The sequence below is a fragment of the Camelus dromedarius genome, chromosome 5 (genome assembly GCF_036321535.1).
Source record: "Camelus dromedarius isolate mCamDro1 chromosome 5, mCamDro1.pat, whole genome shotgun sequence".
Lineage (NCBI taxonomy): Eukaryota > Metazoa > Chordata > Mammalia > Artiodactyla > Camelidae > Camelus > Camelus dromedarius.
The window spans coordinates 86,719,196-86,738,223 of NC_087440.1; the positions used below are offsets into that span (position 1 = coordinate 86,719,196).

Here is a 19,028-nt window from a genome sequence, read left to right on the forward strand (position 1 = left end):
TTAAGCATTTAAGCAAGTTTTTCAGAAGAAGAAATGGTGGATTTTTTTTAAATGAGTGTATTTTTTAAAAAACTAGAATAAATTAACTGTTTTAAAAAGGAAAGTATAATTAGAGACCAAGTTTAGTCCAGAAATGATATTCATGAGGCAATGAATTAAGCACCCTCAACACTGGACCAGAAGTTCTGTTTCTCTGCTGTCTTTACAGGAGTAACACTGTACACGTGGAACTGGCAGCCTGTGAGGCTCGAGTATTTTGGGTTTTAGTGCTTTTAAGGTGCCCCTGAGCACATCTGGCTGAGTGTTGTGTCCCCCAGGCCCAGGTCAGTGCACACAGTAGGTGCTCACTAAACACCAGAAGGAAGTGACTCTGGAGTCCTGGTGGAGGAGTGAGAGTCAGCCCACAGGATCCTGAGACTTTGAAAGGGCTCACCCTGGAAGTAAAACACAGTTTCGCTGCACATCGTTCAGAGCTCCGTGTATAATGCTTATTCTCCTCTTCCAGCCGATCAAAATTTGCATCCTCGGCCCTCCTGCTGTGGGGAAGTCCAGCATTGGTGAAGCGCTGTCCAAACACTACAAACTGCATCACATTAAACTGAGGGACGTCGTTTCCGAGGCCATAGCCAAACTGGTAACGCTTTTAACTACTTTCCTGGGAGTTTTTAGATTTTAAAAAGGCTTTTTCCTTAGTCTTATAATAAAGGATTCACTAATTTTCCCTGGCATCCTGCAAAGAAGTGTTCTTTGAATGGGATTTCGTTGTTCACTCCAGTTATGAAAACACGGAATCCCGCAGGGCTTCCTCTGTGAGACAGAAGCATCTGTCACGAGTGGCCCTTAAAATTTAGTCTGTCCCCAGCTGTTGCTCAAAATAAATCTTGTGTCTTCTCTGTTGACTGGATCATTTTTAGGTTTTTTTATTCTTTATTTTAAATTGAAGTATAGGTGACATATAATATTATATAAGTTACATGTATACAATACAGTGATTCACAATTTTTAAAGATTATACTCCATTTATAGTTATTATGAAGTATTGGCTATATTCCTAATAGTTTGTACCTCTTAATCTCCTACCCCTACTAGCCTCTCCAGGCCCTTCCTTCTCCCCACCGGTAACCACTAGTTTGTTTTCTGTAGCTGTTTCTTTTTTGTTATGTGCACTGGTTTGTGGTATTGCTTAGATCCCACGTTTAAGTGATATCGTACAATATTTGTCTTTGTCTGTCTGACTTATTTCACCTAGCGTAATAGCCTCCAGCTCCATCCATGTTGTTGCAAATTGCAAGATTTCATTCTTTTTATGGCTGAGTAGTATTTCATTGCATATATATCCCATATCTTCTTTATCCATTCATCTGTTGATGGACACTTAGGTTGCTTCCATATTTTGATAATTGTAAATAATTCTGCTATGAATATTAGGGTGTGGTTTTGGTTTTTTAAATATACACCCAGATTTTTTTATTCTTGATGTATGTTTCTCAGGGTATCATCAGACTGTTTATCAACAGCTTAAAAAAAAAAAAGACTTTATTTTCTTAGAGTGGTTTTAGGTTCACAGCAAAGTTGAGAGGAAGGTGCAGAGATTTCCCAAACATCGCCTACCCACTGCGCACTCAGCCTCCCCAATCATGATTATCAGCCTCCCCTACCAGAGTGATACGTTTGCTGCTATCAATGAACTTACATTCATACATCATTATTGCCTAAAGTCCATAGTTGACATTAGGGTTCACTCTTGCTGCTGTACATTCTGTGGCTCTGGACAAATGTATACTGACATGAGTCCACCATTACAGTATCATACAGAGCAGCTTCACTGCCCTGAACATCCCTTGTGCTCTGCCATCACGCCTTCCCCCCAGTTAAGTGCTTTTTATCATTTTATTGGAAATGGTAGGTCCTGAGGTACATTTCCATAAATGACTTTTTTTTATGAAAAAGAAATTCACATTTATTTACAGGTATGACAATTCAAGTGTTGCTACCAGCATTTGTAGCAGCAGCATGATTGATGGCTTTATGGTAGCCTAGTATAATCAATACAGTTGTTTCACGGTAGCCTCGCCTATACACTAATGAATGAATCATTATAAAAATTTTATGGCATAAAGTAATATAGTCAGATTCATAATACAGTATCAGAAACATTGTTACATTTTTTTAAAAACTTAGCTGTGATGATAGGCTAAAACAGTTTCTCTAAGTATGAGGGAGCAGGGCATACTGTACCAAATGTTTCAAAAATTCTTTGAAAGCAAAGTTATAAAACAGTAAGAAAACTAACATGTGATTAATTTCATGTTAAATATCACTCCGCTTATGCCTACTTAAGGATAAACTAGCATCTACGTGTGTATCATGCATTAATGGTATATGTAACTTTTCTTAATTTTTTTCGATATTTCTAGGCTACATGGTTTGCCTATGACTTTTTTCAAATTGCCTCAAATCTTAAAAAAAAAGTATATATTTACTGAAAAAAATCCAAGTATAAGTGGACCCACAGAGTTCAAACTCATGTTGTTCAAGGGTCATAAATGATTATTATAAGTCTTGATTTCACCAAAATGTGTTACCTTCAAGTAAGATCCAGCCTGGTACCTAGAAAAGTGTTGATTCTTAAGCAATTCTGGCATTTGCACAGAAATAGACTATTCTCCTAAAACAGAGTAAGAAAAACCCCGAGGCTCTCATCCATCTTTGTAGATACACCATCCTGACCACCTTTGTGCTCCTGTCCTTGAGAGCCTCCCCTGTTTGGGTATCAGCCCTTTCCAGGATCACTTGCCAGATGATTTACAGGCAGCCAATCAATACAGGGCATTATCCAATTTGAATATCCCTGTGGTATGTAGGAGGCAATCGTCACACCTAAAGACGTAGGGGAAGGAGAAGAAGAAGATGAAGAGGAGGAAGAGGAGGAGAACGTGGAGGATGCTCAGGAGCTCTTAGATGGCATCAAGGAAAGCATGGACCAGAATGCAGGTAGCACACACAGAACGTGGCTGTGCTGTCCTTGTAATAAAAAAAACTGCTTGTTTGCTATTAAAAGTAAAATACAGAAATGACAACAACCACAAAAAAAATTCATAATCTCAACCACAAAAAAACACCATTCATAATCTCAATCCCCAGTGGAAAATCACCATTAACATTTTGTTGACTATCTGATTATAGGATGGGAAAGAACTGTCTAAGTGTTAAAAAACATCAACTGTGTGGTGGTAAATATTTTAAAAGCATCAAAAAAACATTAATTAAAAGGCAAAAGACAAACCAGGAAAAATATTTGCCACCAATATGACAGAGCTAATATCCTTAGTGTATAAAATACTCAGGCAAACTAATCAGAAAATCATTAAATCCTGAATAGAAAAAAATAGATGAACAACTTGGGCCAATAAGTAACTCATGCAGGAAAAAATACAAATAAATAGAAAAATATTCTTGCTTGCATGGTAATTTTAACCAGTTTGTTGAACCTACGCATCACAGTAAGGTGTCACTTTAAGTTCAAACTCTGGGTGCATTCTTTCCCCACCCTTGGATGGAATTTCAGGCCTGCAATTCTCTTAGATAATGAGTAAGTGGCCTCTGTGTTTCTTCATGCTGTAAGAAGTCCATTCCAATCAGGTAATCACCAAGTAGGTTTTGAACTGACATGTCTTTAAGGGAGCTTGCTACCCAGCAGGAAAACAGTCGGCAGCTGTTAGTAGAAAAAGAAAACCATTTTATTTTTATACCTAGGTAGTTGAGATCCTCCAACAAACTGGTCATACTGGCATCGGCCGTAGAGCAGTCCAACGTGTAGCCAAGTCCGGACGCTTACCCAGTGGAGGGTTTCTTCCCTCTTCGGTCTATCAAGCAAGTCTGTCAGGTTTCTTTCTTCTTCCTCTTCCCATCTTGCTGGTTTCTGATCCTCCAGGGTTGGGCTAGGGCAAGCGGGATTACGGAAGAAGGGCAGAGATGTAAACTGGCCCTGGTGACAGACAGCGTGGGTCTTTCTGGGTGATGTGCTTCTGCGGGCCCTTCACAGACTCTCCCCCTGAGGACCGCCCTCTGCATTCCCGAGACCCCACTCTAGACTGCCCTCCCTGGTCCCTGGTCTCTGGGCACCCCACCCTTTGCCCCTCCAGGCAGTCCTCTTCCCAGCTACTCAACTTCAAGGACTAGCCCCTCCACACCCTCCCCTGAAGTCCTGGTTACCCCTCTCCCTTCGCCTCTCCTTCCCCCGAGGCCACTCCCATCTAGTTTACAGGGTGGGGAAAACAGTTTTGTCTGCATACACTGAGTGTCCACTTACACTGAGTCTGGGCCAGGAGGAAATGGAATTTAGAGTCCCAGAGAGATTTCCCAGAGGAAAAGGATGGTCCACAGAAAACCCAGATCAACACTTTGAGATTTGACACTTCTGCCTCCCCTGGCCCGGTTGGGGGTCACCATCTTGGTTTTAGAGTCTAAGAGCATCCTGGCCCCCACTGCGGGGAAGGAAAAAACCTAATATGAGACAGTCCATTGTGAAGACACCTGTGGAAGGAAATCTGGCAAGGCCACATGAAGGGGCGGGGACTAGGGGTTTAGGAATCCCCAGGTTTTTGCGGTCATGTGTACAGACACCTTAAGCCTGGAGTATAAAGGCCAGAAACAGGGCACTGGGGGCAGTGAGCAACAGCACCCCTAGAGGAGGGGCAAGAACATCTCGTACTCAGGCTAGCAGGACATGGCAAACACACTGCATAGTATTTATGGACAGAAGCATATAACCGGTCTTTGAGAGGACCCAAAAGTCTTAGCCAAGGACTTTGTGTAACAGAATGATATAAAGTACCGACTGGTCTCTTTTCAGGTCCAGGGAGATGACCACACAGAACAAGAATTATAGTAGAGACAGTGCCAGGTTGAGAACAGTCACTACATCGCCCGAGCTTAAGAAGGACCTGTCCTTGGCAGGAGACTCTGTCCTTCCCACAGATGCAAGAGAGGCCAAACTCAGCCAGCAGCCTCTGTCTAGAGAGAGACCAGGAGGGAGCAGAGGTAGTGGTCTCTGGGGAAGGGAGAGTCTTCAGAACAGCGAGCACCCCTGCCCTCTCCCCTCCCCCCGTCAGGATGCTCACCCACCCCTTACTACAAGGTTAGAATGGTTCAGTCAGTCCCCTTTTCCCTTAGGAAAGTACTTTTTTTTTTTCAAGTTTGTCTTAAAATTCCTTCCTATTCATATCTACCTGAAACTAGAACACAGACCTTAGTTACGTTTAAACAAAACAAGACCTTTGAACCCACAGCTCGGACCTACGTACAAATTTCACAGCCCGAGGACACAGAGGTCCACTCACCTCTCCCTCACATGACCCAACTTGTTATCATACGATTCTGATGATTCCAGCCAGGCAGATTTCACCATCCCCCAGCGAGGCACCTCCGTGTTCTAGTCTGTTCACCATTCCGCCCCCGTTGGCCTCTGACCGTACAGCCAAAACAGGGCGTTGGTTAAATCACAGAAATGCACTAGTCCTAGATTCTCTTTGCTCACTTTATGTATTTCAAAAGCATCATGGCATTATTGAATCTATTTGGTGGGATTCCCAGTGATCCTTAGAGTAGTCTTTCAACTCTTCTGTGAGTTTGAAAATAAAAAGTTGGGATTTGGGAAATGTATGTGAATGTATCAGTTTTGTAGTGTCTACTGTGCATAGATTATTTGAAAAGCCTTGGTTGCAGCTCTCTGTTTTTAAACTGTGGTTTTGTAATTATGAATATGGCTTTATATTAGCACTTTAAATATTACTGTTATTTGAAAGATAGACTTAATATTTAAAAAAAAAAAAAAGCAGTGTTATGTTTTCAAGGCTATCTAGGAGGGCTGTGCTCATTCATTTTAAGGCAGAAGTGACAGTCCCCTTCCAAGATGCTCACCGCCGGCCAAGGTCATGGGTGTTCCTCCAGGAGGTCACAGTTCTCTTGAGAAAGGGACCAGGGCTTGGCCCTTTGTGTACTCACAGTCCATGATTATCCTAAATGGCAGCTCCAGCCCCCTTCTTGCATATTGAACAACTTTGTTCTGAAGCAAACAGAAATGAATGGCAACAAACACTGCCTGAAATGAACCAAGTGATGCCTTCAAGGGGACTGAGGCTAGGTTTCCGAATACGTGCCTTTCCTTAACAAGGAAGCCTTTGAAAATTGAAAAGAGACTGCTTAAATAAAACTCGTCTGTGGATATTAGTGGATTCCTTAACATTTTTAAAATTTGGCTTTATTTCTTTACACCGTCTTGAACCTTCCTGGGAAGTACTGTCAAATCATTTTGAGGAATTTCATGATGCTAATAACACCTTTGATTTTTTTTTTTTTTCGTCTCTTCCGTACTATTTCAATTTCTGAAAGACACAATTATTTTCTGCATCAGTTACTGCTTAATGATTCGTGTGACAATGAAAGGTAGAAGAAAGGAGAGGTATTTTAATTAGATCATTTTATTGTCTTTAATAGAGTGGCACAAAGAGGCCCCAAACTGTTTCATATTATAGAACCACCGATAAACTGGAAGTGTAGTGCTACCCTAGAGCGAGCTTTGGAGATCGACTTCTCAAACTCACCAAATTTGCGTTACTGTAATATACATTAAGCCGTGTAAGGGCAGGGCTGCGTCTTAGAAATGGTAGCTGTTCAATAATTAGAATGGAAGGATAGATGAATATTCTGGAGGAGTTACATCATATTGTCTTCAAACCACTGTGCAGTTTTAGAACAAACCCCTCTGTCCTCACCTTCCTCAGGCAACTGCAGGCTTCACAGCTGGAGAGGGAACCGTCCAGTGGGGCCAAGGTCTGAAATGCTGACTGGCAAAGACAGGGGGCAGGGGAGCCGCACTCCTTTCTGCAGCCTTAAAGAGAACAGTACCTTTAACGGTCAAGATCAAACTTGATTTTTTTTCCAAATGCCACAAATACTTGCTGAGCACCTACTATTACTAAATTGCGTGGCAGCAGCATGCATGAGTACTTTTCCCCTGAAATCTCACAACAGAAGATTTATTATTACGTGTTAAGGTTATAGAAGCACCATATCAAAACAGAATTGAGTGAACCCTGCTGGCAAGTGAGAACACTCTGGATTTCCTCACTTACTCCTCATGCAACTTCACCCGAAAGTGGTGATGACAGAGGACCATTTTGGAAGTCCAGGCATCAGTGTTTGCTTCTGTTCTTTCTTGCAGACAAGCTGACCGGGTTCTCCTACTTTACTGGGTGTCAGAATTCATGCGTCATGTTCGAAATACAAAGTACATTTTTCACTTTGATGGAAAAATGAGGTTTTTTCAGTAGTAATTTTGATTACACAGTTTTTTGAGATGACTTTAGAATGTAAGCCCTATGTAGAGGGTAACTGCGCAGGAATTTTTTTTTTCTTTTTATTAGGCCGACTGGAAGATCAATATATAATTAGATTTATAAAAGAAAAGCTAAAATCCATGCCTTGCAGGAATCAAGGCTACATTTTGGATGGATTCCCAAAGACCTATGATCAAGCCAAAGAGTTGTTCAACCGTAAGTTTGGGTGTTCCCTCTGTTTTGAATGTTTACACTCAGATAAGTGGAACTTAATTGTTCAGAGTAATAATAGTCACAATTAAACAAAAAAAATCAGAGAGACTGTATCTAAAATACATGCTTTCCTATTTATGGCTAGTTTTTATTAGTGACTGCTAGTTAAAATATTTAAATTTTTTGAGCTACCTTAGTAATAGGATGTAATAAACAGAACAGTGTGTATTTTGTTTTATTAGAAGAAGATGAGGAGGAGGAGGAGGAGGAACTCAGAGGCAAAATGCTTCCCTTTGATAAATTAATCATACCTGGTAAGTTACAAACATTTCTACAAGGTCATGCTTAAAGGAATGCCATTTGATATCTCTTTTGTACCAAAACAATCTTTTTGATATTAATAAAGTAGGGTGTTTTTTTTTTTAAGGAAAAAACTAAAACACTACACTTAAAATCAAACTTCCAAATTAAAGAATACACTGGGGTAAGTATTAGAGATATTAAAGCTGAAATGAACAGAAATCCCTTTGAGAACATTCATTTCTGCTATTTCCTCCAGTAGCAGAACGAAAGGTTAGCCAATCTGTTGGTGCCCTGAATTTTTTTCCTGTTTTTTTTTTAAATTGAGGTACAGTTGATTTATAGTATTATGTAAGTTTCAGGTGTATAACAGTAATTCACAATTTTAAAAGATTATACTCCATTTGTAGTTACTATAAAATATTGGCTACCTTCCCTGTGCTGAGCAGTGCCCTGACTTCTGAGTCGTTCGGCAAGACCACCAGGGGCGAGATCACTGCCCCTCCTTCCCGCTCTGTGTTAGGTGCTAGGGATGATGACGCCTCCAGCTTTTCTGAAAGACATTCAAGAATCCAGAATGGAGACTGGGCAGGAAAAAGCTTCTCGGTTCCTGAACTCCACAGCAAGTTTATTCTTTTACATATTTAGGCTTTCACAACATACCCCTGAAAGAGAAGCATAAACAACTTACTCCACGAAAAAGATTTGCTGAGTCCCTAGCAGGAATTCCTTGTGATGTTGCCATGAACTTTAACTTTTTTTTAAATCAGTTTTTTTAATCAGTTTGCATGAGGATGAGGTATAATCATGGTTTGGTCGTACGGTAAATACAAAAACAGCTATTTTCAATAATTCAGCCCAGGGTTGTAACTTGGAAGGATCTGCTCACTGTGTCACAGTCCCCAGGAGAGTGGGTTCACGGCTGTCATCCTCTCCTCCTCCTGGTCCAGACACAGCTTGTGATGCAGCAGAGACCACCAGGGTGAGGTCACTCTTAGGGATGGGTATTTAGAGTTTGCCTGAAACTTGTGACAGGAGCATGAAAATCCATGAAACTCCAAAGGGATGGGTTGTCTCAGATTTCCCACTGAAACTGATTATTCTAGATAACCAGGTCTGTCCATGTTATGGGAGTTTCTCTCTTCTGGGCAAAAGTCCCTCATTGCCAACCCCTTCATGGCCCCTCATGTTCTTGTGGAGGCAGTGGGATAAAATTCAGCTCAACTAAGCACTGGTCATGCACCAGACATTACCGGACATGGGAGCTCATTGAGGCTTTTCACGAGCCTGCGAGGCAGGAATTACTCCCATGTTGACCTAATTTAGAACCTGAAGCCCAGAGACTTATCCAAGTCCACTTTGCCAGTGGATGGGACGGCTTGAACTCAAACGCAAGTCTTCTCATGCCACTGCCTCCAAAAAACCAGAATTAATGAAACCCTTCCCTAAGATGAAGAAATGGAAAACAGGTAAAATGATGCATAATTCTTAAACCTGGTCCACTAGGCTGCCCTCTCTTTGTTGGATACGGTCCAAACATGTCTAAAATATAATTTATTTGGAGTGTTTAGTCTGTTCTTAATAAATTACCCTCTTTCTGGGAGTTGTCAATGTTTTCTGTCTTCTTGGAAGAAATCAGATCATCGTCTCATTTGTATCCGCAGGATTTTAATTTATGGAAGTGACTGAGTGACAACTTGAGGGGCTAATGCTGTTTAAAGAATTTATTACATTTTCCCAGAGAAGGGGGCATGGCAACCACGCAGGGCCACATGGGGAAGCACCAGGCTTGGTCAGGAGGCAGAGGAGAGTCAGCACACAGCCTCTCTTGGGGTTTCCATGGGAAAGGCAAGGCAGGGCAAAATAAACAGTTTTGTTTTTGTTTTTTGTTTTTGTTTTTTAAGGATTGGCTAGTTTGAGTACTTGCAGAGGGCTTTGATCTCTAGTTGCCTGGTCCTGGCCCTGGAATGAATTAAGGCAGGAGAAATATTGACCTGGTGAGTGAGTTATGTAAAGAGGGTGGTTAGCTTGCATATATGAGGTGTGATCTCGCTCAAAGTGAACTGTTTACTGTTTTTTTATTAATCTGGCAGATTGGCCATCAAAGCTTTTCTCATAGCCATGAGTCTGTCTGGGAGCCTGTGATGTTGTACTAGAAAACTGGCGAGGTGAGGACTGGCCGGGAGGCTGGTGATGGACATCACAGGACTACTAGAGATTTGTATCTACAATTTCTGCTGCTTTTATTAAAAGGAAGGAGGGAAGGAAGGAACGCAGAGAGGAAGGGAGGGAGAGAAGGAAAGAAAAATAGTAGGTCTCACAGAATACCAACTGACTGGGCCTCATAGAGTGGTCCCTGGAAACACAGGTGCCTTGCATGTATCTGTCGTCCACGAGAGGCAGCAAGAAGGCCGATTTGTCAGGCCCTTTTCGGCAACAGGAGGTCCCAGCTGGTAACCAGACATTTAGATTGAACAGTGGCCTGTCCACCAGCACCTGCTTGGAAGCCCCACGGTCATTGTGTTAACTCATGAGCCTCTCCTCTCCAGAATTTGTTTGTTCGCTGGATGCCTCGGATGAGTTCCTGAAGGAGCGGGTGATAAATCTGCCCGAGAGCATCGTGGCGGGGACCCACTACAACCAGGACCAGTTCCTCCGGGCTCTGAGCAACTACCGGGCCATCAATACCGAAGATGAGACTGTCTTAAACTATTTTGATGAACTTGAAATCCACCCAATACATATTGGTATGAGATAAACTCAAGGATAATGTGAATGTGGAACACCACTGCCCAGGGTCAGGACCCCCAGCAAACCTGGCGCACCCCTGTCATGGTGCTGGGGGAGGGCGGGGAAGTACACCGTGTGCCCAGGGCACAGGAAGTCACACGATAAGGCAGGGGAGTTGTCTACTTGAGGATTTGGTGGTGTGGGAGGTGTTACCATTGTATGAAAACATATGGATGTACTATGAAGTTGAACATCAAATTGGCATTTTTTTTTAAGGGCACTTCAAAGATATGTGTTTGCTGCTGGCTGCTTTGGGTCATTTCCCCAGTGTCCTTGGAGGCAGCGTAGTGTCCCCATAGCATTGTCAGGCACCATTGCCCTTCACAGACCCCTCCTGGCCTTCAGAACAGCCAGCTCACTCCTTAGCTACTCAGAAATCAAATAGCTCTTCATCTCATTTCTCCCGTTTCCCGTAAACGTTTGACTCAGCGCTCAGCACGCAGCACACAGCGAGCACCCAGTGAGTGCGGTCTCCCATCCACATTTCGGCCCTCACTGTTGTTCCTGGCTCCAGATCCCATATGTCGCAGCTGTTTCTCCTCCCCTTGGCTTGGTGAACCCCTGAACTTCCTCTCTGGTTTTCTGGATCTTGACACCTCCTCTTCCTTGGGGTTGGGGAGAAACTCCTAGCCTGGTGGAAGCTTAGCAGCTGGGCTGACTTTGGGGGCCGCCCCAAGCCTCTCTTCATCCTCAAGAGCCATCTGGGACAGCATCTGGGTCCTGGAGTATTGGGAGGCTTAGAGCGAAGCGATAATGTCAGCATGAGGCAAGACAGCGGATTCCAGGTCTGATTATACCTCAGTGTGCTCATCTGTGAAATAGGAGAATAATCTCTGGCTGTAGAGTTGTTCCAAATGGTGGGGTAAGAGATATTGGAAGAGTTCAACAACCAGGAATTAATTTTGTGGTTAGTACCAATACTAAGACATAGAATGATGTGCTATTAAGCAATGAAAAGACAACACAATTTATAAATCTGCAAATTCTTCTCTGTTTTGCACCCTCAGAAGAGGCTGGGTTTTGCCCTCATCTGGACATGTCTGTGCGTGTTGGACACATGTTCTATATATAGAAGCTGAGGATTAGCCCCTGCTAATACGGAAAGCAGTTTACCCTATTTAATTAGAGAATTAGGGAAGAATGGTGAACAAATGTCATAAAAATAGTGACTGTCATCTTCTCCATAGGGCCCACAAAATTAGTTACGGAAAGCTCAGGAGAGCCCCAGGGAGAAATGTGGAGAAAGACAGAGATGATGGGGTGGGATGAACGACCACCATTGTGTTCCTGCCTCACTCTGTGACCCATCATACATTCGGCCTCACTGCCACACTGACAACAGGGCAATAACGTAAAAGCAAGGGGGAGAAATGTATCACGAAGATGGGCGTGGGGGAGGGGGCAAGGTCAGGAAGGTAGCCCGGCCTCAGGAGGGTCTGGAACTGGCCCTGGAAGGATGCTCACACCTGCATCCTCTCTCCACAGTTCTGGATTCCACTTTGCTCTCAGCGTCTCTCTTCTCTCTCGCTCTTTGGACCGGGATCTGGCTCTCTCCTCCAGCCCACGTGGTGGATCAGGGCTGCCCACGGCCCGGGAGTATCCGTGTTAAATCGGGAGTCCGGCCCACAGCCGGATGTGACTGTTTCCGTCTTAATTCCACATTCCTATAGGAGCAAGTGGGAGGTCATGGTTCGGTCAGGTGCCACCCCCAGCTAATCTGCAGCTCCTCCACCCCAGGGTCAGGGCCGAAGTATCCTGTAGGCAGCAGTGTTCTCTGTGACTGTCTTCTCCCTAAGTGAGCTTTTTCAAAAATGTTTCAGAGCACTTTCAAGCACATCAAGGTTGTGATTACTTTACTAGAGGAGCCAGAGGGAAATACGTTTAAATGTCAGAGCTCAGGCAACCAGGAAGTGGCCAACAGGAGGGTTTTTGGGTTTTGGTTTTGGTTTTGGTTTTGTTTTACTTCTTCATGGGCTTGCTTCTGCTCACCCACAGAGGCATTGGCCCTGCTCTTCCCCTCTTCCCGTGCTAGAACCTGGCTGTGCCTCTAGTCTAGGTCAAGGTGACACAGTACGAACCTGGGGCAGGGGAGGGAGCACAGCAGTGGCTGCGCGCAGGGGCTGGGGGAGCAGGTACCTCGAGGAAGGTCTGGGGGCGCTCGGCACCAAAATGCGTCCACTGTTTAGCCTTCTATGCAGACACCTTCCAAGCAAACCCCAGACACTGGTGTAGAATTTACTATTCAGTGACTTCGTGGAGGAACTTCTTGTCACCAACAAACCTTTTCCCTCCCTCCCCTCCCCTTCTTCTTCTGGTGTTAATATTAACATTAGTCAAATATTCTGGAGTTTTTCCTATTCAACTAGGCTAACTGAAATGGTTAAATTTTTTATGAATTGAAAATGTATCCCAGAATCATTGATTCTCAGAAACAGAAAACAAAAGAAACCTGCAGGTCACCCAACCCAGCCGCCAGCAAGCACCACACTTCTTTCCTTCTGTGGAAACCCCCGATTGAAGGGCTCCAGCCTCTGCTTGATTGCTTCCAGGGGTGGAGAACTCATTCCTTTTTTTAAAAATTGAAGTCTAATTGATTTACAATGTTTCAAGTGTATAGCAAAGTGATTCAGTAATACACACACACATATGTATATCTATTCTTTTTCAGATTCTTTCCCATGATAGGTCATTACAAGCTATTGAATGTAGTTCCCTGTGCTGCACAGGAGGTCTTTGTTGTTTATCTGTTTGATATGTATTAGTGTGTATCTGTTAATCCCAAATTCGTAATTTATCCCTCCTCCCCCCTTTCCCCTTTGGTAACCATGTTTGTTTTCTGGGTCTGTGAGTCTATTTCTGTTCTGTAAATAAGAGAACTCATTCCCCTTGAGGAGGTCCATATCCCCATGTGTCCACTCAGATCAGCAGTGGTTGTCCCAGCTCAAGGTCCTGTGCCTCAGCCTTGCTCCCTGTGACTCCCAGATACCAGCCTGATATTTGCCAGTGAGACTGGAAATTCTAAACTGTGCTAGTAACTAGAAAAGGAAACCCCCTCTATGGTAATTTACATGACTTACCATCACAAAGTGATCATAACAAAGAATTTTCCCTGCCTATGGTCTCAGAATATATTGCAGGCAGGATCAGAATATTAAAAAGTCTGTGCTGATCTCTCCCTCCCTCCTGGTATTTAAAGATGTGGAAAGACTTGAAGATGCTCAGAACAGACTTGCCATCAAACTGCTCGTCAAAGAGATTGGGGAGCCTCGAAATTACGGTTTAACGGATGAAGAAAAGGCAGAAGAGGAGCGGAGGGCTGCGGAGGAGCGCCTGGCCAGGGAGGCGATGGAGGAGGCCGAGCGAGAGCACAAGGAGGCCATGGAGACAGCAGAGAAGATTGCTCGCTGGGAGGAGTGGGTGAGTGTGCGCATGAGCGAGTGTGTGTGTGGGGGGGACTGGTAAAGCCATTTAGATCTGTTGCACCTCTCATCCTACTAATAGAGAAACATCATGGAAATACCCCCAAACAAATTTCTTTTTCCCATTGTTTTGTTTGTTTTGTCATATGTACCATTTTTAAAAAGATGCCCATGGTCTTTTGCTTAGTGTAAATAATAATGATAATAACCACCCATTGACATAGTTTAGCAATTCACATCCCTATAAACATGTACCGTTATGCTGTGATCCGACCTTATGATTTCATTTGGGTTTTCCTCCACTTACCCATCTAACCTGGGCGGTCAGCCTCATTCCACCGTCCTTCTCCAAATCATTGAGTCTTACCTATTCTGCCTCCTAAAATAGCATTCATGCCCACCCACAGGGCTCCACTTCTTCTGACCACAATTCTGCGGTGCCCTCTCGCTGGTCTCCCAGCTCCGCCTGGTCCATCTCCAGCCTGTCCCCATGCTGCTGCCAGCTGATCCTTCTAAAATACATCCCGTGTTTGAACTCTTCACATGCTGTCCATCACCGGTAGTGACAGTCCAAAGTCCTTACTGTGGCCCCCAAGGTCCTCTGTGACCTCGCTGCTTCAAATATTTCCCAGTGCATTTAAGCCACGCACCATCTGAGAAACTACCTCACTTGCGTCCAGTCTTTGCTAAAAGTCATCTTTCTAATGAGGCCTTTCCTGGACACTCTTTTTAAAATTTCAGCAACATGCCATATCCCTTTGTGTACCTTTAAATTTCCCTCTTTGCACTTATTCTACCTGAAGTACTATATGTTTTATTTATTTGTATTTATCTTGTTTGTTGTCTTTTCCCTGCACAGAATTTAAATTCCGTAAGGACAAGGATTTTCATCTACATGGTTCACTACTGTATATCCAAAGTCTAAAACAGTGCTTGGAACAGAGCGAACACTCTACAAATATTTGTGGAGGGAAGGAAGGAAGGGAGGGAGGAAAGAAGGGAGGAATTCCTCAGGCACATATCTTTGGGTGCCTGGTTATCTCCTTAGCATAAATTCCCAAGCTTTGCTGGGCCAGACTGTACATGGTTTCATGACTGATACGTATTTCTAAACTGCCTTCCAGCAAGGGTAAACCAGTTCCCATTATCATCCACCGGTGTGTTTCCCAGCTCTGCTGTCTCAGTTTTGCTCACACACGCCCACCTGGTGAACAGACCGGATCTCACTGTATCTCACTGTTTTCGGCTTTCATCTCTCTGATCATCAATTCAACAGCTTTCCCTACATTAGTTAGGCATATATATTTCTTCTTAATGTTACACGTTGTCTCTGCCCATGTTTGGATTACGTGTCTTTTTTTTTTTAACGACAAGAATCACTCCTGATAAGGTAATGTGATAGCAACAGGAATGGCCCCAGGAGACAGTAGTTTCCCCAGTTGTGCTGTTGGAGGCCAAATTCCACCCACTCTTCTCGTAGGTACGTGGCCCCACGCAAGTCACTCTGTGTCACAGTTTCTCTCTCTGTAAAATGAGGATGATGATAGTACCTGCTTCATAGAGTTGCTGTCATGATTAAAGAATTAATATATATAAAAGTACGCACAGTGTCTGGCAAATAGTGTGCACTCCTATAATATCCTGGCTCTTTATACGTTGCCAATAGTTTTCTCATCATTTATCTTTTTTCTTAAACATTTTTTATTGATTTATAACCATTTTACAATGTTGTGTCAAATTCTAGTGTTCAGCACAATTTTTCAGTCATACATGGACATATACCCACTCATTATCACATTTTTTCCTCTGTAATTCCCTGTGCTATACAGTATAATCCTGTTTATCTATTCTACAATTTTGAAATCCCAGTCTATCCCTTCTCACCCTCCGCCCCCCTGGCAACCACAAGTCTGTATTCTATGTCTATAAGTCTATTTCTGTCCTGTATTTACGCTTTGTTTTTTTGTTTGTTTGTTTGTTTGTTTTTGTTTTTTAGATTCCACATGTGAGTGATCTCATATGGTATTTTTCTTTCTCCTTCTGGCTTACTTCACTTAAAATGACATTCTCCAGGAGCATCCATGTTGCTGCAAATGGCGTTATGTTGTCGGTTTTTATGGCTGAGTAGTATTCCATCGTATAAATATACCACATCTTCTTTATCCAGTCACCTGTTGATGGACATTTAGGCTGTTTCCATGTTTTGGCTATTGTAAATAGTGTTGCTTCATCATTTATCTTTTAACATCATTAACAGTGCTTTTTTTTTTTTTTTCCTGGCCATAAAAGATTTTTATGTTTATATATCATCAAATCCATCAGTCTTTTTCCCATTTTGATTTCTGGGCTTGCCGATTTGCTGGGAAAGACCTCTTTCCAGACAATAATATCAGTTAGAACTCTGTCTTGCTGGGGTTTTTTTTTTAGGGGGTTGGGGGAGGAGTTAATTAGGTTTCCATTTATTTTTTTAGTGGATGTGCTGAGGACTCTATCTTGCAAGAAACAGAAAAGCAAACTCAAAATGGCTTAGAGATAAAGAAAATTTATGGTTTCACATAACAGAAAAGTCCAGGGGTAGGGCTGGCTTCAGGCGAGGCTTGATATAGTTGCTCAGGTGATGTCATCAAGGACCGAGGATCCTTCTCTGTGCTCTGCCTTCCATGTTGGCCTGATCCTTAGACTCTGCCTCATGTGCTCATCTTCAACTAATATCCATGGCCAGGACTGTGGAGGTTAATCTCACCCAAACCATTAGGCTGAGAAGGGAGATTTCTCAAAGGAAATTTGGAATTATTATTGCCAGCAAAGGGGGGCTATATGCTGAGCAAGGAATAACACATGTCCACCCAGCCAATACCTTCCAGACTTTCCATCAGCACTTCTGTGATCCATCCTTCCTTCCTTCCTCCCTCCCTCCCTCCCTCCCTCCCTTCCTTCCTTCCTTCCTTCCTTCCTTCCTTCCTTCCTTCCTTCCTTCCTTCCTTCCTTCTTTCCTTTCTCTCTCTCTCTTTCACTTTGCTTCATCTGGGCAGCTAGAAATGATTTCAGTTTCATAAGTGAGGTAGGGACCCAGTTTATTATTTTCTAAATGACTAGGCAGTTGTTATAACACCATTTATATCTCTTCTCCACTGACTGGAAATGCGATGTTTATCGTAACGCGATGAACATTTACGACAGTATCTACTTCTAGTGCCCTCGGGGGTGAGTTGTGTGAAAGCTGTCTTCCTTTTCTATCTACCCCACCCCTGAATGTTCTGTCTGTAGAATAAACGACTAGAGGAAGTGAAAAGAGAAGAAAGAGAATTTCTGGAGGCCCAGTCCCTTCCGTTGAGGAACTATTTAATGACCTACGTGATGCCAACACTCATGCAGGGCCTCAACGAGTGCTGTAAGATCAGACCCGATGATCCCGTGGATTTTCTGGTAAGAGATGTAGTTGTTGTTTGTTTTTTTAAATATCAATTTGAAAATAAAATGTGCCTGAATCTAAATGAAAAGCCAGTTGAGACAGAAAAATTATGTGTCTGGTTATTTGGGAAATAGCCCCTAATACCTTCGTAGTTTGTAATAAGATTATTTGTTACTCACTTGAAAATAAAAAATTTATGTACTTTCATTGGAATTTTTTTCATTTTTAAATTGTAAACATTAATAGTACAAATATATGCCTAATAAATATCTTGTAGTATCTTCTAAATTGTTGACTTGTCCTTTTGTCTTTCTTTCAATTATAGGCAGAGTATCTCTTCAAGAACAACCCTGAAATGCTGTGAAACTTTAAATATCTCATGTCACATACCTTTACAGAGCTGGAGATGAGTTTAACATTGTAACTGGAAAACCTGCTTTAAACAAATGCTTTTCTAGTTAATGGAAATTTTTTTTTTTTTTCATTTCCTGCAAACAAATATTTTATTAGGTAGAATCATTATAAAAAACTCTATGGCAATGAGTCACTACTTCATTAAAACCATATTTGGAAAGTAAATTGATAAGATATCTGTGCATAGCTCTTGGGACAAATATTGATTTCATATTTCATTCTCAGTCTGAGTATTCTGCACACTAATGTTTATAGTGATTTAAGTATGAAGAAAATCAGACTATATATTATTCTAACAAGTAGGCTAATGAATTTATGTGCCTTGTTATGGCCCCAGTACCAATGGTGTTAGAAATGGAAATAAATTAGGACAGCTTCTGCTTTTTGAGTCACAGTAAGTCAGACATGATTGGTTTCTACAAGGTTGCTTTTTGAGTTCAAGATCAGCATCTCAACCTGTGAGTTAGAGAGAATTATAAACTTCTTGGTAGAAAAATTCATGTAATAGGATGAATAATTTTCAATATTTGTTATAATTAGAAAGTTGCCAAATATTTTCAACAAACTAACTTTACAATAGTAATTAAGTAATCAATACTTATGGTCTTTTCCAGCCCTAAAAATCCCCTAATTCCCAGAATTATACTATATGAAAATTAGGTTTATTTTAATAGCATATATATTTCATCTCTTAAAATAATGTAATCTGAATATAACTGCATTATTTTTTGTGTGGCAAAATACACACAGAATAAATTTACCATTGCAACCCTTTTTGCAAACACTAATCTCCTTTCTGTCTCTGTGGATTTGTCTCTTCTGGATATTTTATATAAATGGAATCATACAGTATATAGCCTTTTGCATCCGACTTCTTTCACTCAACATGTTTTCAGGGTTCATTCCTATTGTATCAACACTTCATTCCTTTTCATGGCCGAATAATATTCCACCATATATATTTTTTGTTTACTCATTCATGTGTTGATGGAAGTTTGGGTTCTTTCCACCTTTGGGCTCTCGTGAATAGAGCTGCTGTGAACAGTCGCATACAAATTCCTATTTGAACCCCTGTTGTCAGTTTTTTTTTGGTACATACCTAGGAGTGGAAATGTCATACAGTAATCCTCTGTTCAGCTT

The 19,028-nt window shown here is 42.1% G+C and overlaps 1 protein-coding gene across 1 annotated transcript in view; it reads left to right on the forward strand.

The window, feature by feature from the left end:
- The window catches only part of AK7 (adenylate kinase 7), a 66,697-nt gene extending 48,021 nt beyond the window's left edge, over positions 1-18,676 (forward strand). The window contains exons 11-18 of the mRNA XM_010987627.3: positions 506-634; positions 2,865-2,994; positions 7,428-7,556; positions 7,796-7,867; positions 10,403-10,600; positions 13,840-14,060; positions 17,330-17,488; positions 17,800-18,676. Of these exons, the coding sequence (XP_010985929.3) occupies positions 506-634; positions 2,865-2,994; positions 7,428-7,556; positions 7,796-7,867; positions 10,403-10,600; positions 13,840-14,060; positions 17,330-17,488; positions 17,800-17,838 (1,077 nt within the window). The 3' untranslated portion in view covers positions 17,839-18,676. The remainder of the gene's footprint in view (positions 1-505; positions 635-2,864; positions 2,995-7,427; positions 7,557-7,795; positions 7,868-10,402; positions 10,601-13,839; positions 14,061-17,329; positions 17,489-17,799) is intronic.
- The last annotated feature ends 352 nt before the right edge of the window (positions 18,677-19,028 follow it).